We start from the raw sequence: 25,292 nt of genomic DNA on the forward strand, positions 1-25,292 counted from the left end.
CTGGTTTTCCTTGATGTATTTTTTGTGCTTGAATTAGTAAAAGATTGGTATTAAGTGACTTAAGATAAAAAGACTTCTCTGAAAATGGTCAGATATGAGGTCGGGACTGAAAATAAGTGAAAAAGCAGTCCTTCAGAAAGTCTGGAAAACTATTGCTCAAGACCATTTTAAAAGACTAGTTTGGCTTCTTGGGAGCAAGATTTAAAGAAATTAATGGTGGCTCAACATTTTTGCACAGCACTGTGAATTGCATTGGGGCAGCTTGGATGCCTAAATATGACAGAAAAAAATTAATGAACAAATTAGAGCAGAATTGTTATAATAAATGTAATATCTGCTAAGTTTTTTTAAGTTATAATTTAAAAAGAATCCAAAAAACTAACTTCCTGTTTAAAAACAGAGATTTCCGCACAATAACTGACTAAAACAAGGCATGCAGCCCCCAAACCCACTCCAGTGGATCAGATCAGTGCAGGCTGTGCTTGTACTCTGCAGCTCCCAGGTGTGAACATGTGTACAGTCATGAATATGAAGCAAGATTTTTTAGAGAGAGCAAAAGAAAGAGGGCGAACAGGCATCGAAACACTTCCTCCAATAAATAAAGTTTTTAAAAAAACTGGGTCACTGACAAGAAAGAGTGAAGGAGACTTAAGAGGCAGAAGCGATAAGCCAATTTCCCCCTGCAGAGTCCAATGTAAAATATCATTCTTGGTACGGCAGCTATGGCGGGCGATCTGGTGAAATGGCAAGCAAAGGCTGGGGAGAGAGATGTGACCTAGTTTTGGAGATGTGTGGCTGAAACAACCAAACAACTGCATGATTAATGCTGCTTTGCATGTCTGCATCGACTGCAACTTGAGTCGGTTGTTGTGCTTTTTAGAAGCAAAATTTACTAACAGGGAACAACACAGTGGATCAAATGAAAGCCAATCTGCGTCTGCTCGCCAGGATCTCCAGGAGATTTACCTTAAATGCAGCTTTCTAAAACAAATATTTTTTAAAAAGACATAAAAAGTCAAGCTTTTTTTCCCCTTTTTTAAAATAGCACATCAGGGGTGGTATTTGACCCAAAGAATAATTTCCCTCTGTCATGGCGGCTACATCAGCTCCCTCAGCGCCACTCCTCGCTTCCCCTACACTCGTGTATTTCTGAGCAACTTTGAAGACCTGCCATTATCCACCAGATCCGCTAAAACTTTCCCACTGAGTCTGGTCCCAACTCACACAGTCACCGATGCCAACTTGTCACTGAACTCTTGCCATCCCGGTCCCATCTCTGCCTGTCCTGTTAACCAATCCAAGCCATCTTTTTTGACACCCCTTCTTGCCCCCTTGGTTCTGTTTGCTGGTTTGGATCACCTTTTTGTGCTCACTGTAAGCCTTTCTTATTTCAGCACTCGCTTGGTAAGCTTCATTTTCACGCCTCTCCTGTCTCAGTCTCTGCCATTGGCGTTGAGTTCTCCTTTTAACATCTGATGCATTAAAGTCCACCCGTCTGGTGTTGTGTGCCGGCCAAAGTAAATGCGACGAGAGTGGGCCCGCAGGGTCCTAGAACAGCACATCAACTTCTCAAGTGGCTTCATATTAACGCCCACTCTAATGCTAGATCTATTTTTAAAGCAGGAGAGATCCACTGACAGACACGTTTGCCTTGTGTCGTCGATATGAGGCGTTCAGCGGGATGCAGGAATCTCCTTATTTTTAACTTTGATACCATTTTGTCCTTCAGTCTGCTTTATCTGCTTCTGGTTCACACAATGCATAGGAGGCAGAAAATGAGCATGATCATTTTGCATTTGATGAGAGATTTTCTGCTAGTTGAGAAAAGTGAGAGACGGATGGTGTGTTGTGGATGGACCGCCTGCTGAGTTTGTCAAGTTTTTATTTTCTCAGTTTCACTGTTGAATGTCAGTGCAGCGCGAGCTTTCCAGGAAGGCACTTTCACTGTTTCTGAGCGACTGGAAGCAAAACCTGACGTTTAGCAACTGACAATAAAACCATCAGTTATCAGAAGGAATCTGAAAGAAGAAGCGGACAGCTGTGACTTGGGAGGTAAAGCAGGTCCTAAGCCACAACTGGGTGTGTGAGTGTGCAAATGTGTAAATGCTTAATGTGGTTTGAGTGCTCAGACTAGACCAGGAAAGCTCTACATAAATTTATGCCTCCCATTCAGTACTTTCTTTCCAAACTCATCTCTCTCCCTCTCTCTCTCTGTAGACTTTTCCACCCCATCAGGTACAGTTAGTGTCCAGCCCTTTGATGTTCTGCCATGAAACCATCAGACATGACCGAAAGTACAAATATGGGCCATGAAAGGCAAGCGCAGACACACACCGACTGCTGATGGCTAACTAGAAATAAAACAAATGCACATGAGTGCACAAATATTAACTTTCCGCACCAGACAAAATACACACCCGCTGATTATTGTTTATATTTCCCCAAAGAAGTTCTCTGGCCAACGCTGCTAAGTTTATGTGTCAACAACAAACTTTAGAGCTCTGAGATGGAAGCACAACAAGTGAAAATATCTACAAAAGCAACGTCCAAAATAACAGTTTTTCAGCCCTCACTGAGGTCGGCGCAGGCTACACCTAAGACTGTCTACACCTCAGGACAACTCATTTTGAACTGAGCACTGTACTGTGCAAAACTACCGAGCCACCCCTCATTTCTTTATGTTTTCCTTCTGATGGGCCAGACTTTTTGGTATTTTTTTGTTTTTAAAGTGATCTTGAGTAAAAATGTTTGCAGGCCTGCTGAAGGTCTTTCAAGGTGCATTTCAGTCATTTTCAGTCTGGACCGTGTACCTGATTAAGAAATTGGGGGGGGGGGGAATCTGGTCCTTCAGTTGATGTTCACTGAAGAAATGGTCTCAGTGGGAGGGTGGTTATTAGGAAGCCATTCTTAATATAAGGAAACAGGGAGAAAAGGCGTAGGTATGCCAAATTATACAAGAACCTGCCTTAACAACAGTGGTAACAGGTCTGATGGAGCGATTAACTTAAATTAGAAACAGCTTCAATTTTCACCATGACAATGATACCAAACATATTGCCAATGCAGTAAAAACATAACTAGATAGAAAAACACACAGTGGAACACTATGAGCTTCTCCCCACACTGCAGAGCAATGTGGGATCATCTTGAGAGCAGAACAGAAGGCAGCCAACATCCAAAGAAGAGCTTCAAATTCCTACAAGAAGCCTGGAGAACTAGTCCTGTTGCTAATCGGACACATTTTCTGTTCTCGTACCAATAATTGCAAACAATGTGTTTCTGTTTTGCCTTTTTGTGTGTGTGCGTGTGTGTGTGTGTGTGTTGTGTTGTTTTTTAACATTTCAACACCTGGCAGGTGAGCGAGGGGGGAGCAATGCTGACAGTTTAATACGATGGTTCGGCGCTATGTTGGCTCGCGGCGTGTGAATGTGTGAGCGTGTCCGCATTCGTTTATTTGCACTCATCTCCCGGCTGGTATGTGTCGACATGCAAAGCTCTCCGCCATCCATCCAGCCTGCTCATCCATTCACTAGGCTTGGCACGTGGTGTGTGTTTGTGTGTGTGTGTGTGTGTGTGTGTGTGTGTGTGTGTGTGTGTGTGTGTGTGTGTGTGTGTGTGTGTGAGAGAGAGAGAGTGTGTGTGTGAGAGAGAGAGAAAGAGACAAACTGTAACATCAACTTCGAGCTGTTTGCATCTGGTTGCCATGGAGTTTCACAGCTGTTTCCACCAGACCCTAATGAGCTTCAGCAGCTGTTAGCTTAGAGGACACACACACGTACAAATGCACTAACATGTATACATACAGTACACATTAGTAAGTTAATATCGTTACCTGTGATTGTTTACTTGCCTTACTGTTCACATATACAAGACTGCAGAGCATCTGAGCCAGCAGTAAGGCTGATCTAAATAACGAGTTAACACAATATATCACAATCACGACTCTTGACAGGGATCCATCTATAACATCTGCCTTGGAACAATAACCCTAATCTTGACACACAAGCTGTTAAAAATGCTTTGGTTCACACAGCCTGTCAATACCCCGAGGACAGATTTCAATTTCCCTTTTATTTTCTTCTACTGGAACATGACTTTAACAAGTATTAAAGTATAAGTATATGTGCGAAAAGATGAGAAAGACACCTGTAGCCGTGATAACTATATATAACAAAGAGCCGAAAACTATAATGTCAAAACACTTTGAAGACATTAAAAGGACTACCACAAACTGACAAAAGTAAACTTAAATTTTTTAAGTTTTTCACTAGAAAAGGGGGGAAAAAATCAGATATTAAAAATTTAAGAAACCAAGCAGACTAAAAAATTAAAGCTCATGCAAAAATACCAAAAACTGAGGCTACCTATAGACAATATAAAAAGACCTGCATTTTTATTAATGGCCACAAATGATAGATTCTGGTGGTTACAAGGAGATTATGATTTTTTTAAATTCTATAAAAAAAAACCCCAAAAACATTAAATACTTCCCTCATAAGTTTATAGGCCTTGTCGCTAATTTGGGGTCAAGACCAATTTGTAAATTATGGTCCTTCTAACTTTAAAAAACGAGGATTATGCAGGGAATATTACACATTTTAGCTAGTGTGTGTGCAGTTTCACATTTCATCACATCTCTCATTTTTCAAAAGAGCAAGATGGTGACAATAAAAACGCTCATCTATCTGTAGAATCCCATACAATTCGCTGCTACCAAATTTCCACTTCATATTAACTGTACGGACAATGCTTTTTTTTTTTCTTTTTTTTTTTTTTTACCTTTTTGTTACCTTTTATAGATAACAACTTACCTATGTTTGCATTTTTGTCTTGTTAAGGCTTACAATTAAAGGTGGGTATTGGTCAAAGCACCGTTAGCCATTCACTGTCTGCGCTAATTCCAATCGCTGCCATGTCAAGTGTATTTGTGGTAAAAATGCAATTATCTACTTAATACTATAAGTTCTCTGTGCAGTTAACTGTCCTAATTTCCCTTACATTTTTGTAAATAAAACTCTTATTCATTTATCTATTACTTAGCACTAATTAGCATGTGCCTGTGTCTAACGTATAGATAAGGCTTGCTAACATGTAGCACTAGCATTAGCATTAGCCGATAACTTAGCACTCCACATTCTCCTCCAAATACAGACATGTAGACCTCACAGCAACATGACTGTGGTCAAAATGCTAACTTGAGACTATTAAAAAAATGGCTTCACAGACTAATGGGTAATGTCAAAGTGGTTATGGCTATGTTTCATACAGACAGTCTATGTCTAACATGAATAGACATGTTAGTCAAACCCCAAACACTTTCCACTGCAAAACCCACTCATTTTTGCTTTGTAATCGTATCATCACTCAATATATGATTTCAAAAAATGAATAAATTACATATAAGCAAAAGAAACTTCTCATCCTAAAAAGCTGTCTTTAGGTCACCAACATTAAAGCGTGCTCACTAAAAAGAAAATCTAGGCAGTATTAATTAAAATCTTGGAGGTATTACATATCAAACACCTTAAACAATATAACAATCTATATTCATCTCATTTTACTTTGGTTTACTTTCACTGAACAAGTGCTGATATATTGTATACCACCCCTGCTGATGTAAAATCCATATACAGCATCTACAGCTGGCTTCTGTCTCCACACACACACACACACACACACACACACACACACACACACACACACACACACACACACACACACACTTATTTAAACAACAATGCTATCGAAAGTGCTTCACACCTGCTCATCATCTTTTTCGGCAATCCCCCCCGCTGATACCACTTCCTTCCTCCCATGTCGCACCAGAAGTGGCTGATATTATCATTTCTAGTTCAAAGCCTTCTTGCTGTAAATTGCCTGTAAAGCCTACTCAGGTAACATTTATCTTACCCTGCTCGCCTCCACAGGGCTGCTGGATATTTGTTATTGAAAATACTGTGACAAGTTGAAAGGTGTGAAACTAGTGCTTCCGATCATGCCATCTTGCTTTGGTAGGTCCTACCGACTACATATTATATATTGCCATATTGTTCTGATGACGATGACAGCTTAAGATGCATTAATCTGGATTAATAAGCAGATTACAGTACTTTGACTGAGTCTAGGTATTCTATTTGTTTTAAGCAAGACTACCCACGTGATATAGCATTAAAAAAATTTAAATTAATCGCTTTTAACTTCATGCCTTTGGTGGGTACACAATATTTAACTGCTCCCCTTCCCAGTTGTAAATAGCTGACTAACTGCATCACTGATTGCAGGTCACAGCTTTTGCTAAATGCCCAGCTGCAGACTGTATACAGCTTATTTCTGTTCTGTTTATACAATACAAACCTCATTTTGTTTGTTGAGATTTGTTAAACCCTAAAATACCATCTGGGTCACTCGTGTCCCAAATAGCTTTATTTTTTTGTATTACAGCATTAAATATACTTTTGATGAATTTTACATGCCTAATTAAATGCGGTACAAAAGTCCTCATTTCAAAGGCAGCAATCTGCTCAATAACAGATCATCCTCGTTAAATTGTGTGCAACTCACAGAGTAAGTTATCAAAATATCAAGGTCACAGAGACCAGTTGCTATTCATTTTATTCTCTAATGTTAACTATGCATATTTAATATTCTGCAGCTCTGCTCTCCCTATGCATACACTATGCATAAAGGAAGAAACACCAACAGACATCATAAACATAAACCCTTGCTGTGTCTGCTCGCATCTCCCAATAGAGACCATGACGAATGGATTCATTTTTCCCTCAAAAAAGATTTTTGTAAACTAAGCTGCTTTTTCTGTGTAAGCTGCATGTAAGTACTAGCAGACAATCTTCATGTCTTCACACCTGCAGCCTTGAACTATTCCCAACAATGCCAATCTCATGTTTTCTGTGTTTATGCATCTAGCAACCATTAAAATTCTCCATCTCCACCCTCATCTAAAACAAGATTAAAAAAAACTATAGGGAAAAAAAGGAAGCATTTGACTGTGTCCTCCTTCCGCCGAGAAAAAACCATCTAAACCACTTCTAAGAAAAGGCAAAGCTGGAGTACGACTCGCAAAGGCGCAAATAAAGATGGCTCATTTTTAGAAAAGCACTACGTTGTCATTACAAAGTCCATAGTGTTTAACATTTGCCACACCTCCCTCCGACCAAGAGTATGCATCAACCCATAAACTTTTAAACCCAGAAACCCACATTTAGAGCTACTGTTCAATTTTCTCACCAGTGGGGATGCAAATCGTGAGGATTCTTCACTATCTAAAAATAATGTTTTTGTTGACATGTTTTTAAAAAAAGCATGTAGTTCCAACCACTGGACTAACTACAAAACACGCCATGTACAGTAGTTGACAGAACCAAGCTTTTCATGGAAGGGTGAAGGGGAGGGAGGTTAAAACTTGAAGAAATCTTTGATAGAGCACACTTAAGCATCATAGCCTAGAAGTCTATTTCACCCAGTGAACCATTTCAAGAACAAATACCACATGGAAATGTGACATTTGTTGTTTCGCTCGTCTATATTAGCCACATTTATCTACCACTTACATACATCCTTTCATCCTTTGTCATTAGCTAGGTGAAAAAAGTGAAATAGTCATGCTCACTCGTAGCAACAATCCAGAAGGAAACTACACACTCTCATTTAAAAGCTGCTGAGTCTACAGCTTTGCAGAGTGTCTGTTTTCGGTTTGTGTCCAGGCTGCTGCTCGCCACACTTGGCAAGCAAAGGAAACCTCACTCCTGACCCTGGAGAGTAGTTAACTGCCTATCAAGTAAAAACAAGGAAGTAATGTTAGCATTATCAGCAAGGGAGGAAGGCCTTTTTTCTTAGGCATGTGACGTTTGAAATATAAAACACACAGCAAGGTGTTGCTATCGCCTCAGGACGATTCACACTCTGACAGCAGTTGCAGCCACCTCTGGTTGAAGTGCTGACAGGCAACCAGTTAGTACTCAAAGATGGGTTAGTCCTGTATTCTGGTTTAAGGACAGTGTCTTTATTAGCTCCTCAAAATGCTGTCAAAGGATGACTTCCCTTTGAAACATTTAGTCATGAGCCCAATTAACAGGCTAGAAGGAATAACTACACATGTAATCAAGGAGTTTATTGAGTCATGTGAGAAAGGGTTTTCCGTACTCATCAATGCCATTTTTCATTGCAACCCACTGCCTCCTCTTTAGCTTTGTATGAATTCTGAAGATGACACTGAGCAATTTCAAACAGTCTTCCCTTTATTTTGCAGGGTAATTGCTAAAAAAATAATAATAACTAGGTCAAAAATTAAAGAGACTTTGAGAATTAGATTCAACTTTTACACCTGGTAAATTACCGTGCAAAGAGATCCTGATTGTTGGATTGGCTGTCAGAAAACAATCAGATACAAACAAAGTCCTCTAAAGTTGGAAAAGTAGGTCAGACACTGACAATCAACCTCTTGATTTGACCTGCATACTAGGAAAAACGTGAAATAACGAATCTGAAGTTGTCCTCCAGTCTTTCCGGATGAGAATTTTAAAAAATGACTGTAAGAGATATAAGTGAGTTATAAGTGATTTACAAGTGAGCACTTTTATACCAGCAATAATGTTGTTGAATTATACAATTCCTGATTGAAACCATCCATCCATTTTCTTCACTGTTTAAATCGCATGGCTGATTTAAATGGTCTCTACTTATCTACACTAAACTCAATTATGGATATTTCTAGAAGGTTAACAATCAAAAGCTTAAAGAACCTAGCCTTCTGATGGTTGCAGTAGGTGGATATTGTCAGTTCACAAAGCAACATCACTTTGAATGTTTGCAATATTAACAGGTAAACTCAAAACGTTACAAATAATGTAAAGATTCACCGTTTAAGTAAAACAAACAGAGATCTAGCAACCAGCTTTTACGCCTGTAATCATAGAACCTAGGGTTACAGTAAGTAACCAATCCCACAAATCCATTCCTTTTGCATGTTCGCGAAATGATATCACAAAATTGTAACATTACCTTGTCAATGCGATGGACACTACGCCAAAGTGGAAACAGAAAGGCTCAAAGACCCAAATAAACTAAAGTGGAAAAACAGCCGTGATATTTCTATCAGCACCAAGCGAGCAAAAAGCACCAGATTTTTTACATTAAATGAGTTAAGCTGTCTTGACACCAGTTCAAATGCTCTCGCAACTCTTTTTGAAAACTTTGCACTGAACCTTTGTCAGCTGCCACCCGCTCTTTTTGTTTGTTCAACCTTTCTTGTCACTCACTGCTTCGGAAAAAGCAGAAACATTATTTCAAAACACCATCCTTTATGAAAGAGCAGCGTGCCCCGGAGCGAGGAGGCAGCATTATGAAAGGGAACATGGCCCCTGGCTCTTCAGCTGAGGCCCGGGTCAGAGCAGAGAGCTAAAGTAGTAATTACTGAGAGACTGATTGCTGACAGGACCTTCCAACAGCCTGTGGTTAACTGGATGGAGCTGAGGGGGAGGAAGCATCAAATGCACAGGCCTGACAGATGCTCTGCTGATGACTCGTACTTCAGGGTGGTTCGGGGCATGCATGCCATTTTGCTTTATTCATTTTTCTTTTAAAAGTCGCTGAAAAACAGAATATTTGAGCTTCTTCACTTTTGCTAGTTTTTGACATTTCTTTTGAGCAACGACGCAGAGATACAGATAAGGTGGGAGCAAATTACCTTAAATTATATGAATTCATTTTGTTAAAGAACTTTGTCATTGAACATCCTTAGAAGCCAAGATCTGCCGTCAGAGGCAGTTACCTCCTCTGCGTTATTTAAAAATTTCCCCCCTGCTAATTTTTTAAGAGTAAATGCAATTTCTTCCAAATGGCAGATTTATTTTTGAAGTGAAACTCTTCAAAAAGCAAGAGACGAGTTCTCCTTAAACAGATCAGAGCCCACTTCACTGAGAGTGGGAGGAATGTGTGATTGTGGCAAGCAACACATTGCCACAACTGGTAGAGTGCACCATTTTCCAACCGGATTATGCCAGTTTCTTGCTCAGGGTGGTCATTTGAGAGCCCATGGCTCATTCATCATGACCATATGGATGTTACAACCTGGTATTTTAGCCAACCAATTTATGCCATCAGTGCGCCTGGTTGATTTTGCTGCGGTGACGGAGATGGCTGTATTTACATTGGACAGAAGCGACCGTTTCACTGATTCACTGACTCTCGAATGCCTTTTGTGTGAATTTATTTGATTTCCACCGATTGTGTACGCTTGGACAGTGGAATAAGCATGTTTTGACATATGTTTTTATCAAATACTCTGTGGTCTCTTACAGATCTGCAGTGGCAATCAGCTCTGAAACATGAGACGGTAGCAACAATGCCCACATTACATGCAACCAAGCAAACAAAGGATGTTACTGGGTATTTGAATATCATTCTACTGTTCAAAAACATGGACAAGCTGACCAAAAATGTTTGAATCTGACCATTTCTGCCAATTTTGCAAAGCCAAAACAAATTTCTTTCATTGAAGTGGAGCAAAATTGTGAGCTTGTCACGGTCAAACAGAGACTGGGTTTCATTAAACACATGCTGGTGTACTCTATGGGTCTGAGTCACTAAACCCAGCTGCCAAACTAACTTACCTCTGATGGTTTCTTGTGCTGGTGGCGGACCCATGTGCTGCTGGTGCCCGTATTCTTGGATGACCTGGACCACGACGTCACTTGACCTGCAGGAATAACAAAGACAGCAATGATACCACAGTCAGTGTAAGATCAGGAAACCAGTCTTTCTCTAACCATTACATACTCAAACTCTTATTTATGTAAAGTATGTGAATTCTTTTTAGTTTCTAGTTTCGCTCTTCTTGTCTGCTCTCAGTTTAACAGTTTATCTCACCATGTGCTCTACTCCAGAGCCGAACAAGGAAAAATTGGACAAGTTAATTTGGGAAAAAAAACAAACAAAAAACAAAGTAGCCATACTATTTTAGAACCTGAAATTACCAGAACTGGTTATAATGGAGGAGTTTAAGTCCCTTTCAAAGGAATGAAAAAATAGCACACTTGGCAAACACTCTTGAAACACATTTGGGCACCTTTTTGGGCGTTTATCTTGAAGCATTATCTAAACAGACTTTAGTTTCCACTTGCATCTATATAATCAGCAGTGAAATGTCATCAAAACGAGAGCGTGAGCTCATCCAGCTCACAAGCCATCATAATTCCCAGGTCGTTGTAGTGTGTGATGCACAGAAAGACGTTTCTTCGAAAGCCCTAACCACACCTTCCCAGTGTTAGTGTCAATCAACAGAAGTACTTCCTCCATGAATATGATCAATAAGACCATAATCGTCACCATCGAATAGGATACAACAGGTGTAGCACGGTGATATTTCGAGCCACTGCATCATTTGATATTTCATCAAGTTTCTTTATCCTTTAGTGCAAAATGTATCAATACTGAATCTTATGACTTATGAATACCTAAAACACTTAAACAGTTTGCTGACTTTTCCCCAAAATCACTGTCTTCTTCTTTCATCAACTCACTTTTAGGGTCTTCGGCTCCACCGCCTGTGTTTTTGTGTCACCGTCTCTGAACCACACATCATAGCAGGTCTCACTACCATCTTGTAAACCCTCCCTTTCACTCTTGCTGCTATCCTTCTGTCACAAATCCCTCCTGACACTCACATCCACCAACTCACTGCTGCCTGTACTCTCCTCTTCATCTTTCTTGTGCACTGTCCATTGCTTTGGATGGTTTACCCCAGCTCAACCCTCATCCACTACATCTACTCCTACACCTATCTACCTCTTATTCACACGTGTATTCTGCTTTGCCTCTTCTGACTTGCATTCCTCTTTGCTCCAGAGTATACCTCCACCTCTCCAGGCTCTCTTCTCCCTGCTCTCTACGCTCACTACAGATCACAATGTCATGTGCAAACATCACAGTCCATGGAGATGTCTTAACCTGTCCATCACCACTACAAACAACAGAGTGCTCAGAGCCAATCCCTGATGTAATCCCATACCCACCTAATCATTCCAACAGCACACCGTCTCACTGTCATCAAACATGTCCTGGACCACCCTCACGTACTTCTCTGCTACTCCTGACTTCCTCATGCAGTACCACAGTATCTCTTGGCACCCCATCATATGCCTTTTCTAGATCCACAAAAACACAGTGCAGCTCCTTCTGATCTTCTCAATCAACATTCTTTAACCAAACATCACATCTGTAATTCTCTTTCTCAGCATGAAGTCATACTGTTCACTGATCACCTCTCTCCTTAACCTACCTTCAACAGCTCTTTCCCATATCTTCATGCTATGATTCATCAGCTTTATCCCACTGCAGTCACAGCTCTGCACATCACTCTTGTCCTTTACAATCGGTACTAGCACACCAGCTCACCATCCAAGATTGTGCTAAACAATCTGGTTAAAAAAAGTCCACCAACCTCTCACCTAGACCTCCATGTATGTCATCAGTTACGTCACTGGGACCGTCTATCCACTCTTTGTCCTCTTCATAGGTGCACTCACTTCTTCTTTACTGCACTTGCCAATTCACTAATGTTCCTCCATCTTTCCTCCTCTCTCTCGCTCTCTCTCTGATTTTCTTCATTTATCTTTGCACCCAAATAAGTTTTTAACTTTTTAAAAACCTTTTAAACTCCTACAACCATTCTTGCTGTAGCAGAATCCACCAGTAGATTTCAATTAAGGATTCTTTAAGTGCCAAATGTCTTGAAAGGACTGCACAGAAAGTTGTTTGCAATTAATTGCATTTATTGCAATAAAAACATTCTAACAAGTGTTAATCTATTTAAAACAGAGAGAATGACATTCGTAAATGTATCTTTGAAATCTGCCCTCCTGGATGCCACAAAGGAGACAACCTACCGAAGAGCTGCAAACATCTTTTTCGCTACTCAGTGAAGTTTTCTGCTAAGGACCAGAGGAGAAAACATCAATTTTTTTTTTTCTGGCAGACAAATTAGCCTTTTCTGACCTTCCTTTTCTGACTCACAGCTGGAAAGAAGGGAGTGTTTCAAGTCTTCATTCATCTGGATCAGAACACAAAGCCAACTTAATCTGCGTTTGATTTGTCAAGAATGTTTAATGAGTGTGAATGTTGATTTAAAGTGGGGAAAATGAGGAACAGGTCTCTGGCTGTAGATTGGACTTCAAGCGCACAGCGTGTGCTGAAATTCACGCCAAAGAAATTTTATGGAGAAATTTGTTTTGCAGAGAGGGTTTACAATAAAACGATAATACTTTTTTGTTGTTTTTTTTAAACACTGTTAGCCAGCACCAACCGGCAGGGAATCGGTTACTTATTAGAGAGCAAGAAGCTGCTCATCAAAGGTTCTTAAAATGAGCATGCGATGGGGTTCAATACTTTTGTAATTCACACCAGTGGAGGTGATTCAAACGCAGCAGAGAAGCATTTAAAGAAAGCAGCCAAACAAAAACCTTCTTTGTGACTTTGAACGCCCGTGGCAGCACTACCACTATGAGTCAGACCTTTAATTGAAGCAGACTGATGATGATCTATTAAAAGCTTTAATAAGTAATGGCAGTATAAATAGCATCTTGTTAAGCGGTTAGTCCACTGTGGTCCTTTACAACCTTATTAATACACAACCTAATTGCAATTAACCAGACACCGGAGCCAATATCCCACCCACCGCTTCAATCAACAGCTGTGTGTGTGTGTGCGCACCTCTTTCCAAGTGTGCCTGTACATGTTTGTGAATGGAGGCCAAACCGATTGAGGAAAAGTTGTGTCCCATTTCCCTTATGCTGTTTCCTAAATTTAAAATAAATAAACCCCAAATCCTCCTGCGACACTTCTCACGTGTGACTATAAGAAACTGTCAGTAAAAATTGCATCGAATCTGCAATTAAATTACATCACACACATAATGGATAAAACATAAAATCGCCAACATTCTGGAATGTAACAAACTGCGACTGTGACTTTATGCGAGTGTGCATGCGTGCGCTGCCTCCCACTCAACATATTTCCCTTTCCACAACAGCAGTGCTGCCACCCCGCTAATGTTGCTCATGATGTCTGAGGAGCAAACTGCGCTGAGAGCCTCTCTTCAAAAATCACCAACACGCCCCACACGCACACACACACACACACACACACACACACACACACACACACACACACACACACACACACACACACGTGCAGTTCACACAAAAAGACATACTGTATTGGAAGCCACTAACACATCCATGTTCCTACATTTTTTCACCATACACAAATTGCCTACATTGGGTCAGTCATTACAGCACACACATAAACATATGTGTGTGACCTTTTCCTCTTTAAGAGGCCGCTCAACCCCAACAATTATATGACCCCCTCTGAATAAGCACTTTGGTGACAGTGGGAAGGAAAAGCTCCTGCTTAACAGGAAGAAACCTTCAGCAGAACCAGGCTCAGGGAGGGAGGGGCATCGGCCGAGGCCGATTGGAGTGAGGGCATCTCAGAGGAAAAAGTGCAAACAGAAGTTGCACTGAAAGTGGTCCAGAGACACAAGATAAGGAGAGCTTGAAGGGAACGTCAACCATATTCAAAATCAGCTCATACAAATCAACTTGATTTAGACATAAAGCAGTCCCAGAACTTCTTTATTTTTTGGCCTTTCTGCCTTTATTTGACAGTTTTGCATAAGGAATAGACAGGAAAGAAGGGGAAGGAGCAGGGTAAGTAGCAAAAGGCCAAAGGTCGAACTTTAACTCGGGCCCTTTGGATTTCAGCAATAAGGTATTTGCGTGCTTGCTGGACAAACGAGCTAGAGTGACTCCCAGAACGTCTTGACTGCACCTTTTATCGTCTGACAAGAACTTCCATGAGGGGATTTTGTCAAATATGAATCCTGCTGTTCCTATTCTAAGATGTAGGTCATCGGTCCCCAACCTTTTTTGCGCCACGGACCGGTTTATGTCCGACAATATTTCCACGGACCGGCCTTTAAGGTGTTGCGGATAAATACAACAAAATAAAACCAGTACCGGTACCAAAAACAAGAAGATTTATTCATAACACACGGGAAAAGACCTGGGAAAACTGAGTTAACGATAAAGACAATTTAAAAAATTACAATAAAAACCCTGAAAACCATAAATTTTACATCCGAGCCTCAACTCTCACGGCCCGGTACCAAATGCCGGGGGTTCGGGACCGCTGGTGTAGATTCACAGTGTGCTTACCTTACAGGCTGAGATAGGACACAGTGTGTGGTGCTGTATGTATATACAGTATGTGTGTCAGACAGAACCAGCCTTCATTCTTCAAAGTTAAACTGGGCAGTTAGATTAAACTGGCCAAGAATCTGTTATTATTTTTTTAATCATATATCTCAGTCGCAACATCGTTTGACACCTACACAGCAGCAGCCTCCACCGCAAGCATCAAAAAAGCCAAACAGCTTCCAGAAGTCCGATGATGAATGACACCTCACTCAGACACCGCTGATTTTCTTGTCCACAATTCTCTGTTTAGTACTGTGTTCCATGCGTGTAAGCGTCGAGGGTATAAAAACAGACTGCACACTAATCTGTTAAGGATTTTTTACATTTACTCATGAATCTGCACTCCTCAAGAATGCGTGTGTCCAGGCAGGTTACATCTACACGTGCCCCACATAGTGCAGCTGCAGAGCTCCATCACTGTGGCCAGATAACCAAAACAGGCCGCGGCGCAGTTGGAAGTTACCATCGTGGCCGTGTGTTAATTAAAAGCCACGCTGGATGCACAGCAGCCAAAATTATCATGGCCATCCTTCAATTAGAAATCTGATAACCTCCAGTGAGCAGATGCAGCTGGAGCCCACACTGCAGTGAGCAGGGGAAGCTAACAGCTAAAGGCTGATTATAAAGCAAAGTGTATGGCCTCCAACGCGGGGTGGCTCGGTCAGGTCTGCAAAACAGCCTGTTAAACCTGTTGTAAAATACATTATACACGCAGGGCTGTGACCACACAACAGTTAAGCCCTTCAGAGGTCATTTTAGCCTGTAGTGTAAACAGTTTGACTACATTTCCCAGATTTAATCTGGCTGTAGATCCCCACTGATCAGCCACGACTATACTACCTGTCTAATATTGTGTACGGCTACGCCTCATGCTGCCAAAACATCCTGGACGCCTCGATGCATGGGCATAACACATCTTGGGTGTCCCTGTTGCGTATGCCGCTGTGAAGTTGGCAGCAGTTTCTTTGGGTCCTGTGGGTTGTAGGGTGGGGCATCCAGGGATCAGGCCTGTTCCGGTGCATCTGGCAGATGTTCAGAATTTGGAATTTGAAGGCTGCAACCAGGCTCTTTGTTGTGTTCCTCAAGACATTCCTGACGCCCGCTGTCTTGCTGCGGCGAAGGCCCCTGTCATCGGGGAGTTCCACTGCAATGTTTGGTCAGCGGCAGTATTTAAACTGGCGGTATGTGTGAAATAACATCTGCATGAATTCGACAGTCCAAGATTTCTCAGCACACTGGAGCTCAATGAGAAGGTATTAAAAGTACTGACGATTCTTCCTGATCAGATCCCTGCTTAAGCTTCTAGAGTAATGTCAGTGCTTCTCTTTCTCTAATCTCTTCTATCACTACAGTGCCGTCGTATTGATGATTTCCATTAAGCTGAAATACCAAACTGGATTTAACTCCAGAAAAAGACTGTCACAAATGAAAATATTTTGCTCTGGCGTACACACAAATGTACCACAACATGGGTGAGAATTCTTTTATCATTATAGTTTTCAAGGCACCACGCTGTGAAAGGATAACTCTTTTATTTATACTAATTTAGACAAGCATTAAAATAATATCTGAAAACCTCATTAGCGCAGCCGGGTTTAGCGACACTAAAACAAATGCCAGGTTCTGTTGTTTTTTTAATTCTACAGCTCGCTTTCTGATGGGTCTAATTTTGATCTGTTCTCTAATATTGCCAAGGGAATAGTCAAACAAATATATTTGCTTACTGCAAAAATGCCTGCCGCGAAAATGCCAAGAATTAGTCACACTGAACTGACAAAAGCCGAGAAGAATGACATTTAGAGTGAAATTGAAATCGCTGGCTGTCTTCAGTGAATAAACCCTCGTATTTTAAAGACAGTCATCAGCTGTTGTGGCCATTTGTGCTTGTATAACAACGTATTTCATTCGAAGACTGTTAACAGATTCATTTCTCTACAGAAGCTGCCAGTGACAGACATGTGGTAGTCTGGCCAGATGTTCCTATCCTCTCGTCTTAGAGGACTGCCTGTCTGCTTGTCTTAGAAGTTGTTTGAGTTTGTGTCATTAACTCTGGGAGGAAAACATATCTGCCACTCCATCAAACCATGCATCCCACCCTATAATATCAATTTGTCACTCGGCTAATTAACTATATGCTCAACATTAAATGTAAAGCACACAAGGCCAGACATAATAAGTTAACTGCACAGTGCAAATGTCAGATGTCTGCTTTATTGACTTTGAGGCTACAGTCTGCGTGTATTAAGCACCTAATTTAGTAAAGTGGGGAGCTCAAACACATCCAGAACTGACATCCAGACATGCCCTGCAAGCAAAAGACGGCTTTGTCTGAGATATCCAAGACCAGATATTAATAAAGAACCAAACCTGATGCACACCAAAACATCGATAATGTGAGCTGAATCTACTTTTTCGGTGGTGATAGAGAGATGCCAACCTCAGCAGAGGTTGGCGAAGGCGTGAGAATTGACGCGATAATGCATCTTCTGAAAAGAAAAAAAAGAGCGTGGTTGCAGTTTGTGGTGTGTTTACTGACATAGTTCATCAAGTTCAACTGTATTCAAAACGCAACTTCCAACTTTGTTTTTAATAATTCTTATCGTAATCATGCAGCATCAACTCGATTTCCCCGGAGAGCTCAGAGAGGGTTTATCTGGATCTGCACATCTTCTCTTTACTTTAACAAAGTATTACAAGACCTAAATACACAGACCTTTGTACCAGTTAGAGAAAATGGAAAAGACACAAGGGACTGTACAATATACAGTCAAGTACAGATTTTAGCTCCACTGAAATGTTGTGGGTGGACCTGAAACTGATGATACGTGCAAGAAAACCCTCAAGGTTTTGCAAATAATGGAACTTTGCATGGGAAGAATGGTTAAAATGTCACACGCAGGGGGACATCCATCTATCTTCCTAACTTCTTATCCAATTCAAGGTCGTGGGGGCTGGAGCCTATCCTAGCTGTCATGAGGCGAAAGGTCAGATACACCCTGGAGGGGTAATCCAGTACCCCTTTATGGCCCAGCCAGAGAGACAGAAAACAAGTCATACGGTCAAAGCAATCTCCAATTAAGCTAAAACACAAGGCTTTGGACTTTGGGAGGAAGCCGGAGAGAATCCACACAAGCACACGGACAACATGCCCCACGCAGAGGGGTCCTAGCCGACTGAAGGATTTAAACCAGTGTGAGGGAACGGTGATAACCACTGGATCAACATGCAATTATACAAAACACCTAAAAGAAGGTTTTTCTGTTAAAAGGGACAAGACGAGCCTCTGAGACCCCAAGTCGTACTTACTACACAGATGGCTGTTTTGTGTTGCATAAACTGAAAAAGATGGCATTCCTTGTGGTACTGCCCAAGTAAACCACCTGTATTTGCAGGCTCCGTTTCAAAATGCCTCAAATTTTGCAATCTGCTCGTCCAATAATGATGCACCACAATCTGTTTTCGTAGCAACATCTCTCTCAAAGAACGACATTTTCCCACAAATTCACACTTATTCTAAAAATAAAGACTTTATTCTTCAAACCTTAAGTTCTTATTCCCACCGGTGATTTCTGTTATGCTAACTGGTTAAATCATGCTCATGTTTCCAGTGTAGCTCGGTTTTAAAATGGCAAGTCTTAATGAGCAGAGGGAGGACAACCATGAGACAGGAGGAAAGTCTATATGGAGAGTGAATACGAGAAATGCTCAGTGGGAATTGACGAAAACCAGGCAGCTCACCGTATAAAAGCAGCAGAGGAACTCGCTTTTCTCACACTTTCAGGATTCCTCGTCACACACACACACACACACACACGCACACACAGATACCCTTTCCCTGAATCCCAACTTACTGTCAGTGGTGTCAGAGTCGTTGCTGCTCGTGGAGTATTTTCTCCTCTTCTTTTCGCTCTCCATCTGTTAGGGGGGTGGCAGGCAAGCAGGCAGGCAGGCGGGCAGGGAGGGAGGGAGGGGGGCAAGAGAGAGAGAGAAAAATGACGAGTGAGAAGATGTTCACCATGAAAACACAAGTGTTAATGAAATAATGTGCTGATGGCACCAATCTGTCAGAGCCTCCAGCAGGCAGCCTGCCAGAATAAACTGACTTGATCACCGTTACACATTAGCACTCTGGACTCCCTGGGATACAGTTGTTCCATTTTTTTTCCTCCCACCACCCCCCAACCGCCACCACCACCACCACCACCACCGCACATACAGAGGGAATCCTTGTACTAGTCGACAATGAATCCATCCTTTTATTAGCGTTGTATTCACTGCCAGCTTTGGCACAAGACCCTTTCTTATGCATCTGTTTCAATACTGAAGGTACTCCTTTCTTCATTATAATGGAGTGAAACCAAATCAAGTGAGAGCAAAACAAAACACAGGCTTCTCTCATCCAGATAAAATCTAGGACGCTTTCTAAAGCTCTAAGCAGCTGTGTTTCTTTGTGATAAAGCGCACTAAAAAGCAACCTCTATCATCTGGACATCTCTTTCTAATAACAGCATTATGTTCATTTGTCACCTTATCTTTCTAATTCTAAGATAAGCATTGAAAACTAAAATTGAGCTTTGGGCCGCTATTCAGTTTGATCCAGAAGGAATTTGTTCTACTGCAAAGTCACAGCAGTGTTTCAGTGATGGGAATAAAACCTGCTTTCACTCAGTGATGTTTTTTTAAAGAAGTGGAGAAGCAAGCTGTAAAGGCATAGAAGACTGTGAGATTTTTGACCACCTTTCGCTTTGTCCTGCAACATTTTTCAATTTTCTTCAAATCCACTGGGAGCCTACTGTGCTAAGAGACGCGAAGGCGCACAAGAGCACAGCAACTCAATGCAAATTCATGCACATTTCAGAGTTTCACTGATTGTGGGGTTACAATGAAAGGCCTGCAGGGAGAGCAGGAAGCAGGTAAATAAGAATGGAGAGAGGTGGAGGCACGCTCTGGAGAAAAAAAGGAGTGAAAGCCAGTAGAAACAAGACAGAATACATGTGTGCGAAATAGAGGGAGGTTTAATGGTGAAGATTACCTGGGGTCAACCATCCAAAGCAACAAGAGAGGTAAAGAAGAGAGCGCAGGCAGGTTGGAGAGGGTGGACACGAGTGTCGGGGGGGGAATGTTTGACAGCAAGAGTTAAAGGGAAGGTCTACAAAATGCTTACGAGTTTAAAAGACCAGGATGAGCATCAGAGTACATGAGAGGGACAGCTCAGGTTGAGCAATTTGGAGACAACACTGGTGAGGCAAGGCTGAGATGGCTTGGATGTGCACAGAGGAGGTGTAGCAGATATATTCGACAAAGGATATTAAATTTTGAGTTGTCAGGCGGGAGGAAAAGAGGAAGTTCACAGCAGAGGTTCACGGATACAGTGAAGAAGGGTGTGCAGAGGGTGGTTGAGGCAGAAGAGGATGCCAGGGGGAAATCAGAAGAAGATGAAGATGAAGTTGAAGGAAAAAGAAGAAGAGTTGCTGAGCGCTGGTGCCGGTTGGCAGGTGAAACTGGTGACAAAGAGGTATACGGTGCTGTACCGAAACCTCCTCGCTACTGCTTTGCAGATGTTTGTATATGAGGCAGTGATTTGGCTGCAAACAGTCATCAACAGTAATCAAAGTGTGAAAAGTGCGACAGAAACATCTGCCTTCAAAGTAAAGCTTTCGAAACATGTTTGCAATACTAAGGAACAACTCGTACTATGAAAGTGTTTCTAGTTTGCGTCGCCATTTTCACAGCTTCACTACTGCTCAACAAGTAGCGGCGGGAGGTTAACAAAAAATCATGCGGTGGTCTTTAGGTCTAAAAGACCAACAAACAGAAACTAAAAGGAGCAAGGTAATGTAAACAGACTGGAAGTAAAAGCATATTTCTATAGAAATTCTCCGCTTTGTGTGTTTTTTGAAGATCGGAAACGCCTTCGATGTGCTTATATGACGTAAAAGACTGCAAACACTCGATATAAGCGAGAAAACTCCAAAGGACTCCTTCATCTTATGAGAACCAAGAATACAGAAAGTTTGCCTCCTCCGCAAAAAGACTGCAAAACACTTGAGTCATAAAGGGTATCGCTCAATATGAATGGGCCCAGAGATCAGCTTACTGTACATAACACAGCAGATGTATTTAGTGTATCAGGGAGATACTCAACTTTATTATCTAACAACCGTTAATTTCAGATGTAACCATTTCAAGCTGGTTTTATTTTTTAATTAGAAAAGATACATGCAGTGCAAAATTAAAAGCCACCGGGTACCCATATCCACAGTAGCCTTCCAATTATGTAATTTAGCTTCTTGTGTATATTACAGCAAGCATCTACAAAGTCTAAAAGTACGGCTTGGTTTTAGAGTATAGGTAAATGTTTTCCGATATGCAGTGATGTGAGAAAGAAATGCAGAAAAAGATGCGTCAACATGTAGCAGAGTATGCAGCGCAGCAAAATGATGTCAACTAGTGTCATCACCATCGTTCGTGGCTAGTTTAGCTAATGATACATACAGTGCTTAAAATATTAATTAGACAACCACTCAATATAGGGTTTGCTATAGATTAACAGTTATGGTAATTACCAAAATCATTTTTGTGTTCCAGTATGCGAAAACTCTTTAATTAAAATAATAATTTTAATGCTAAATTATGATTGTTTTGCACAAATTTACAAATTTTACATAAAAGGACAAAAAAGTAAAGCACAATACTATTATTTATTTATATCAAGATAAAATAACTTACAGGTATTTAGAAGAAGTAAGTTGTATTGGTTGTTGTTTGATTGATTTCTGACTTCTTTTTAACTCCCTAAAACTTGGCACGCCCCTGAAAAGCCCCCTCAGGCTTTATTAATGATTCTAATATTGAAATTGAAATATTTTTTTCAATTCGAATTCAAAATACTGTTAAATAACTTTTTGTCCATTTCAAATATTTAGCCAAAAATTGGTTTTGGTTAGCCAACAAAAGTTTCCCCAAAAGCTGTTGAGCAACTTTGTACATAAACGTATCCCTTTGAAGCCAAATGTATATTTGATAGATGAGGTTTTGCGACTTCTACACCATGAGATGTAAAAAGAGCTAAATAAATGGCACATTTTATGCAAAAAAAACAAACATTGAAAACAGATGATACAAATTAAAAAATAACATATTCAACAAATTACTTTTTTTTTTTAGTCAAAAGGTTCAATAAACACTCCATTTAAAAATATCTGGAGACCCTCTTTTCGTAATTAAATAAACTATGTGTTTATAATATTTGTGAACGCTCTAGAGGAAATTGCATTCTTCGCTCAAGCAAAGAGATTGACGGTCTGTGTCGTGTCAAAAATCACTTAAGCTTCGGCATCTTTTGCCACCCTGAATTTGAGCATTTCTTAATTGTTAAATGTGGGCAAAGATCAGAAGGAACCCACAGGCATGAAAGTCAAAATGCTGTCAGATCAGCACACAAATAAATACAAAGTCAGACACATAAATGTTAATGATGGTATATTATAATGAGAGACTAAAAATAAAGCTTACTTTCACAAACTGAGTTTAATTTAAAATCCATCTCTGGCCAGAAGTGAATAGAAAGAATAGTGAAGAGAAAAAGGGGGTGGGGACAAACAGCCCAATAAAATGTTGTTAATCTATTGCCTGCTGTTAGCTTGAGGGTCAAAGGGGAAAAAAGGGGGTATAGGTCAAGAGAGTCTGAAGCAGACTGAGCTAAAGAAAAAGGAAAAGATAAAGTCCAGAAAAAAGAGGTTTTAGCGTATTGCCAGACTGAAGGTAGAAGCCCAAAAGAGGAGCTGTCTTGCAACCTTCAGAGTGGGGAGGAGAGATTTATGTGCCAGTAAAACTGGGCTATTCCCTTTTATATGGGCTCTTCCTGTAGCCTGGCCTCCCCGCCTGTCCTGCACACACTTAAGTACTCTGACATTTATGCTGACGAAAACAAAAAAAAAGCCGCGCTTCTTTGCTGCCTGTGACCATTTCCACTCCAGAGTCCTGCCATTTCACTCTTCCCCTCTTCCTCCCCCCTTCCTGTCTTTACTTGCCTTACAATAACAGGGACACGGAGTCTGTGGAGTAAGGTTAAGTACATTATTGACTTCCTCAACCTCTGTTGCCTTTCTCTCTCTCTCTCTCGCCGTCTTTCCACCTCTTCCCATCTGTCTAGCTTTACCTCGTCTTCCTGCCTTTGAGGGGAGTTGTTAAGTATATCACTGACTTCCTCCGGCTACGACTGTCTGACTTCAAGTCTGCACGCTTGGATCCATCTCAGGGTTTCCCCTCGCCTATTAAACTCGCAGACGACCCACTTAAACCACGCTCAGGCTACCAATGTGTTTTGGGGTTTTTTTTCTTTCCATGTGCAGCTCAGTCATTTCTCTCCTGACCGCTTAAAGGAAAATGTCAACACTGAGAAAATAAGACATAAAATAAGTTTGAGGGTCTATTTTTTACACCAACCTGCTAAATGAGTCATTTTGGGAGTGTTTTAAAGCAACTGCAACAGAGACATTTTGTGGCACGGGCTCGAATAAACACATAGATTCAGAGCTTGAGCTTCAGACGACCTGGTTTGCGGTTTGAGCCAGCCGGTCAATTTACTGAGCACTAAAAACAGCCAGGTGTCTCTCTTGCAAAACACTGGTTTTTATTCGATTTATTTATTTTTCTGTGCGAGTTGAGCAAACCACAGCGTGTGCGCATTAGCATCTCCTTTTCCAGCTGCCTAATAACATACACGGTGATGTCGCTCAACAGCCTGACCAAAGATCAACAGCAGGAGCTGGTGATGACAAGAACGAGGTGGTAAACCCAAACTGAATGAAAACACACCAAGAAGACGGTGCAGAGCGTACGTCAGGAAACCTTTTGCAGGTGCTCGATCAAAAAGAAAAAAAAAAAAGAAACAAACTCAAGCCACAAGTCGAGAGACACAAAAGGATTATTCACTGGATCCCACGAGATTTTAAAGAGCATCAATCAAGGTATGCAAAATGTCCTGGCATTTTAAAATGTCTACAAGGACGTCTCATACTACAACTCTACCAGTGTACTGAAAAGAAACTAACTGGATTCATTTACAGCATGATTGGTTATAAAAAGAGCATCTTAGAGAGGGAGAGCTTCTCTGAAGTAAAGATGAGCAGCGGTTCCTCAATCTGAAAAAAAAAAGAAAGAAAGAAAAAACCTGCAATTCTGGAACAATTTCCAAATAATGTTCCCTGAAGTAGAACTGACTTTGAATATCTCATCATCTGCCGTGCACAGATTCAGGAAATATGGAGAAAAGGCTGATAATAATAATGTCCGTGTCCTCGGGTGGCACTGCATCAAAAACAGACGTGATTCTGTCGTGGAAATCACAGCACGAGCTCAGAAAAACTTCCAGAAATCACTAAAAACAGTTCACTGTGGTATCCAAAGCTCTATCATGCAAAGAAGAGGCAACATGTGAACACGGTCTGGAAACACCGCTTCTCTCAGGCTCATTTAAAATGGACTGTGGAAAAGTGGAAAAATGTTCTGTTTAAAGAAGACGAATAGTGAAGTTCTTTCTGTAAAACACAGACGCAGCATCTTCCCAGCTAAAGAGGAGCGGGACTATCAGGCTTTTGTCAGCACTCAGCTCAAAAACTTTAACCTCTGATGGTATCAGGGTGCAACAGTGCCTACTGAACTGGCACATCTGGAAATGCACCATCAATACTAAAACATATATACAGGTGTTAGAGCAACATACGCTCCCATAATGTCTTTTTTGCATATTTCAGCAATATGATCAACAGCATCCTTCATCCATTAGAACAGCATGGCTTCACAGTAGAAGAGTCCAAATGCTGGACTTGGACTCACCAATTGAAAATATTTGACACATCATAAAATGGAAAAAAATGACAAAGAAGACAGAGGACTGTTGAGCAGCTAGAATCCTCTATCAGACTAGAATGGGACGACATTCCTCTCTAAAGTCCAGCAGCTGCTCTCCTCAGCTCCCACACATCTACAGGCTGTTGTTAAAAGAACAGGGGA

At 41.0% G+C, this 25,292-nt stretch overlaps 1 protein-coding gene across 2 annotated transcripts in view; it reads right to left on the bottom strand.

Annotated features, from left to right (window-relative positions):
• Positions 1-25,292, bottom strand: part of jade2 (jade family PHD finger 2) — a 221,614-nt gene that overhangs the window by 171,664 nt on the left and 24,658 nt on the right. For both annotated transcript variants that reach the window (XM_063485581.1, XM_063485580.1), the window contains exons 2-3: positions 19,127-19,190; positions 10,629-10,714 (exon numbers count right to left, since the gene is read on the bottom strand). In XM_063485581.1, the coding sequence (XP_063341651.1) occupies positions 10,629-10,714; positions 19,127-19,190 (150 nt within the window). The remainder of the gene's footprint in view (positions 1-10,628; positions 10,715-19,126; positions 19,191-25,292) is intronic.

The sequence above is a fragment of the Pelmatolapia mariae genome, linkage group LG10_11, assembly GCF_036321145.2.
Source record: "Pelmatolapia mariae isolate MD_Pm_ZW linkage group LG10_11, Pm_UMD_F_2, whole genome shotgun sequence".
In the NCBI taxonomy this organism is placed as follows: Eukaryota; Metazoa; Chordata; class Actinopteri; order Cichliformes; family Cichlidae; genus Pelmatolapia; species Pelmatolapia mariae.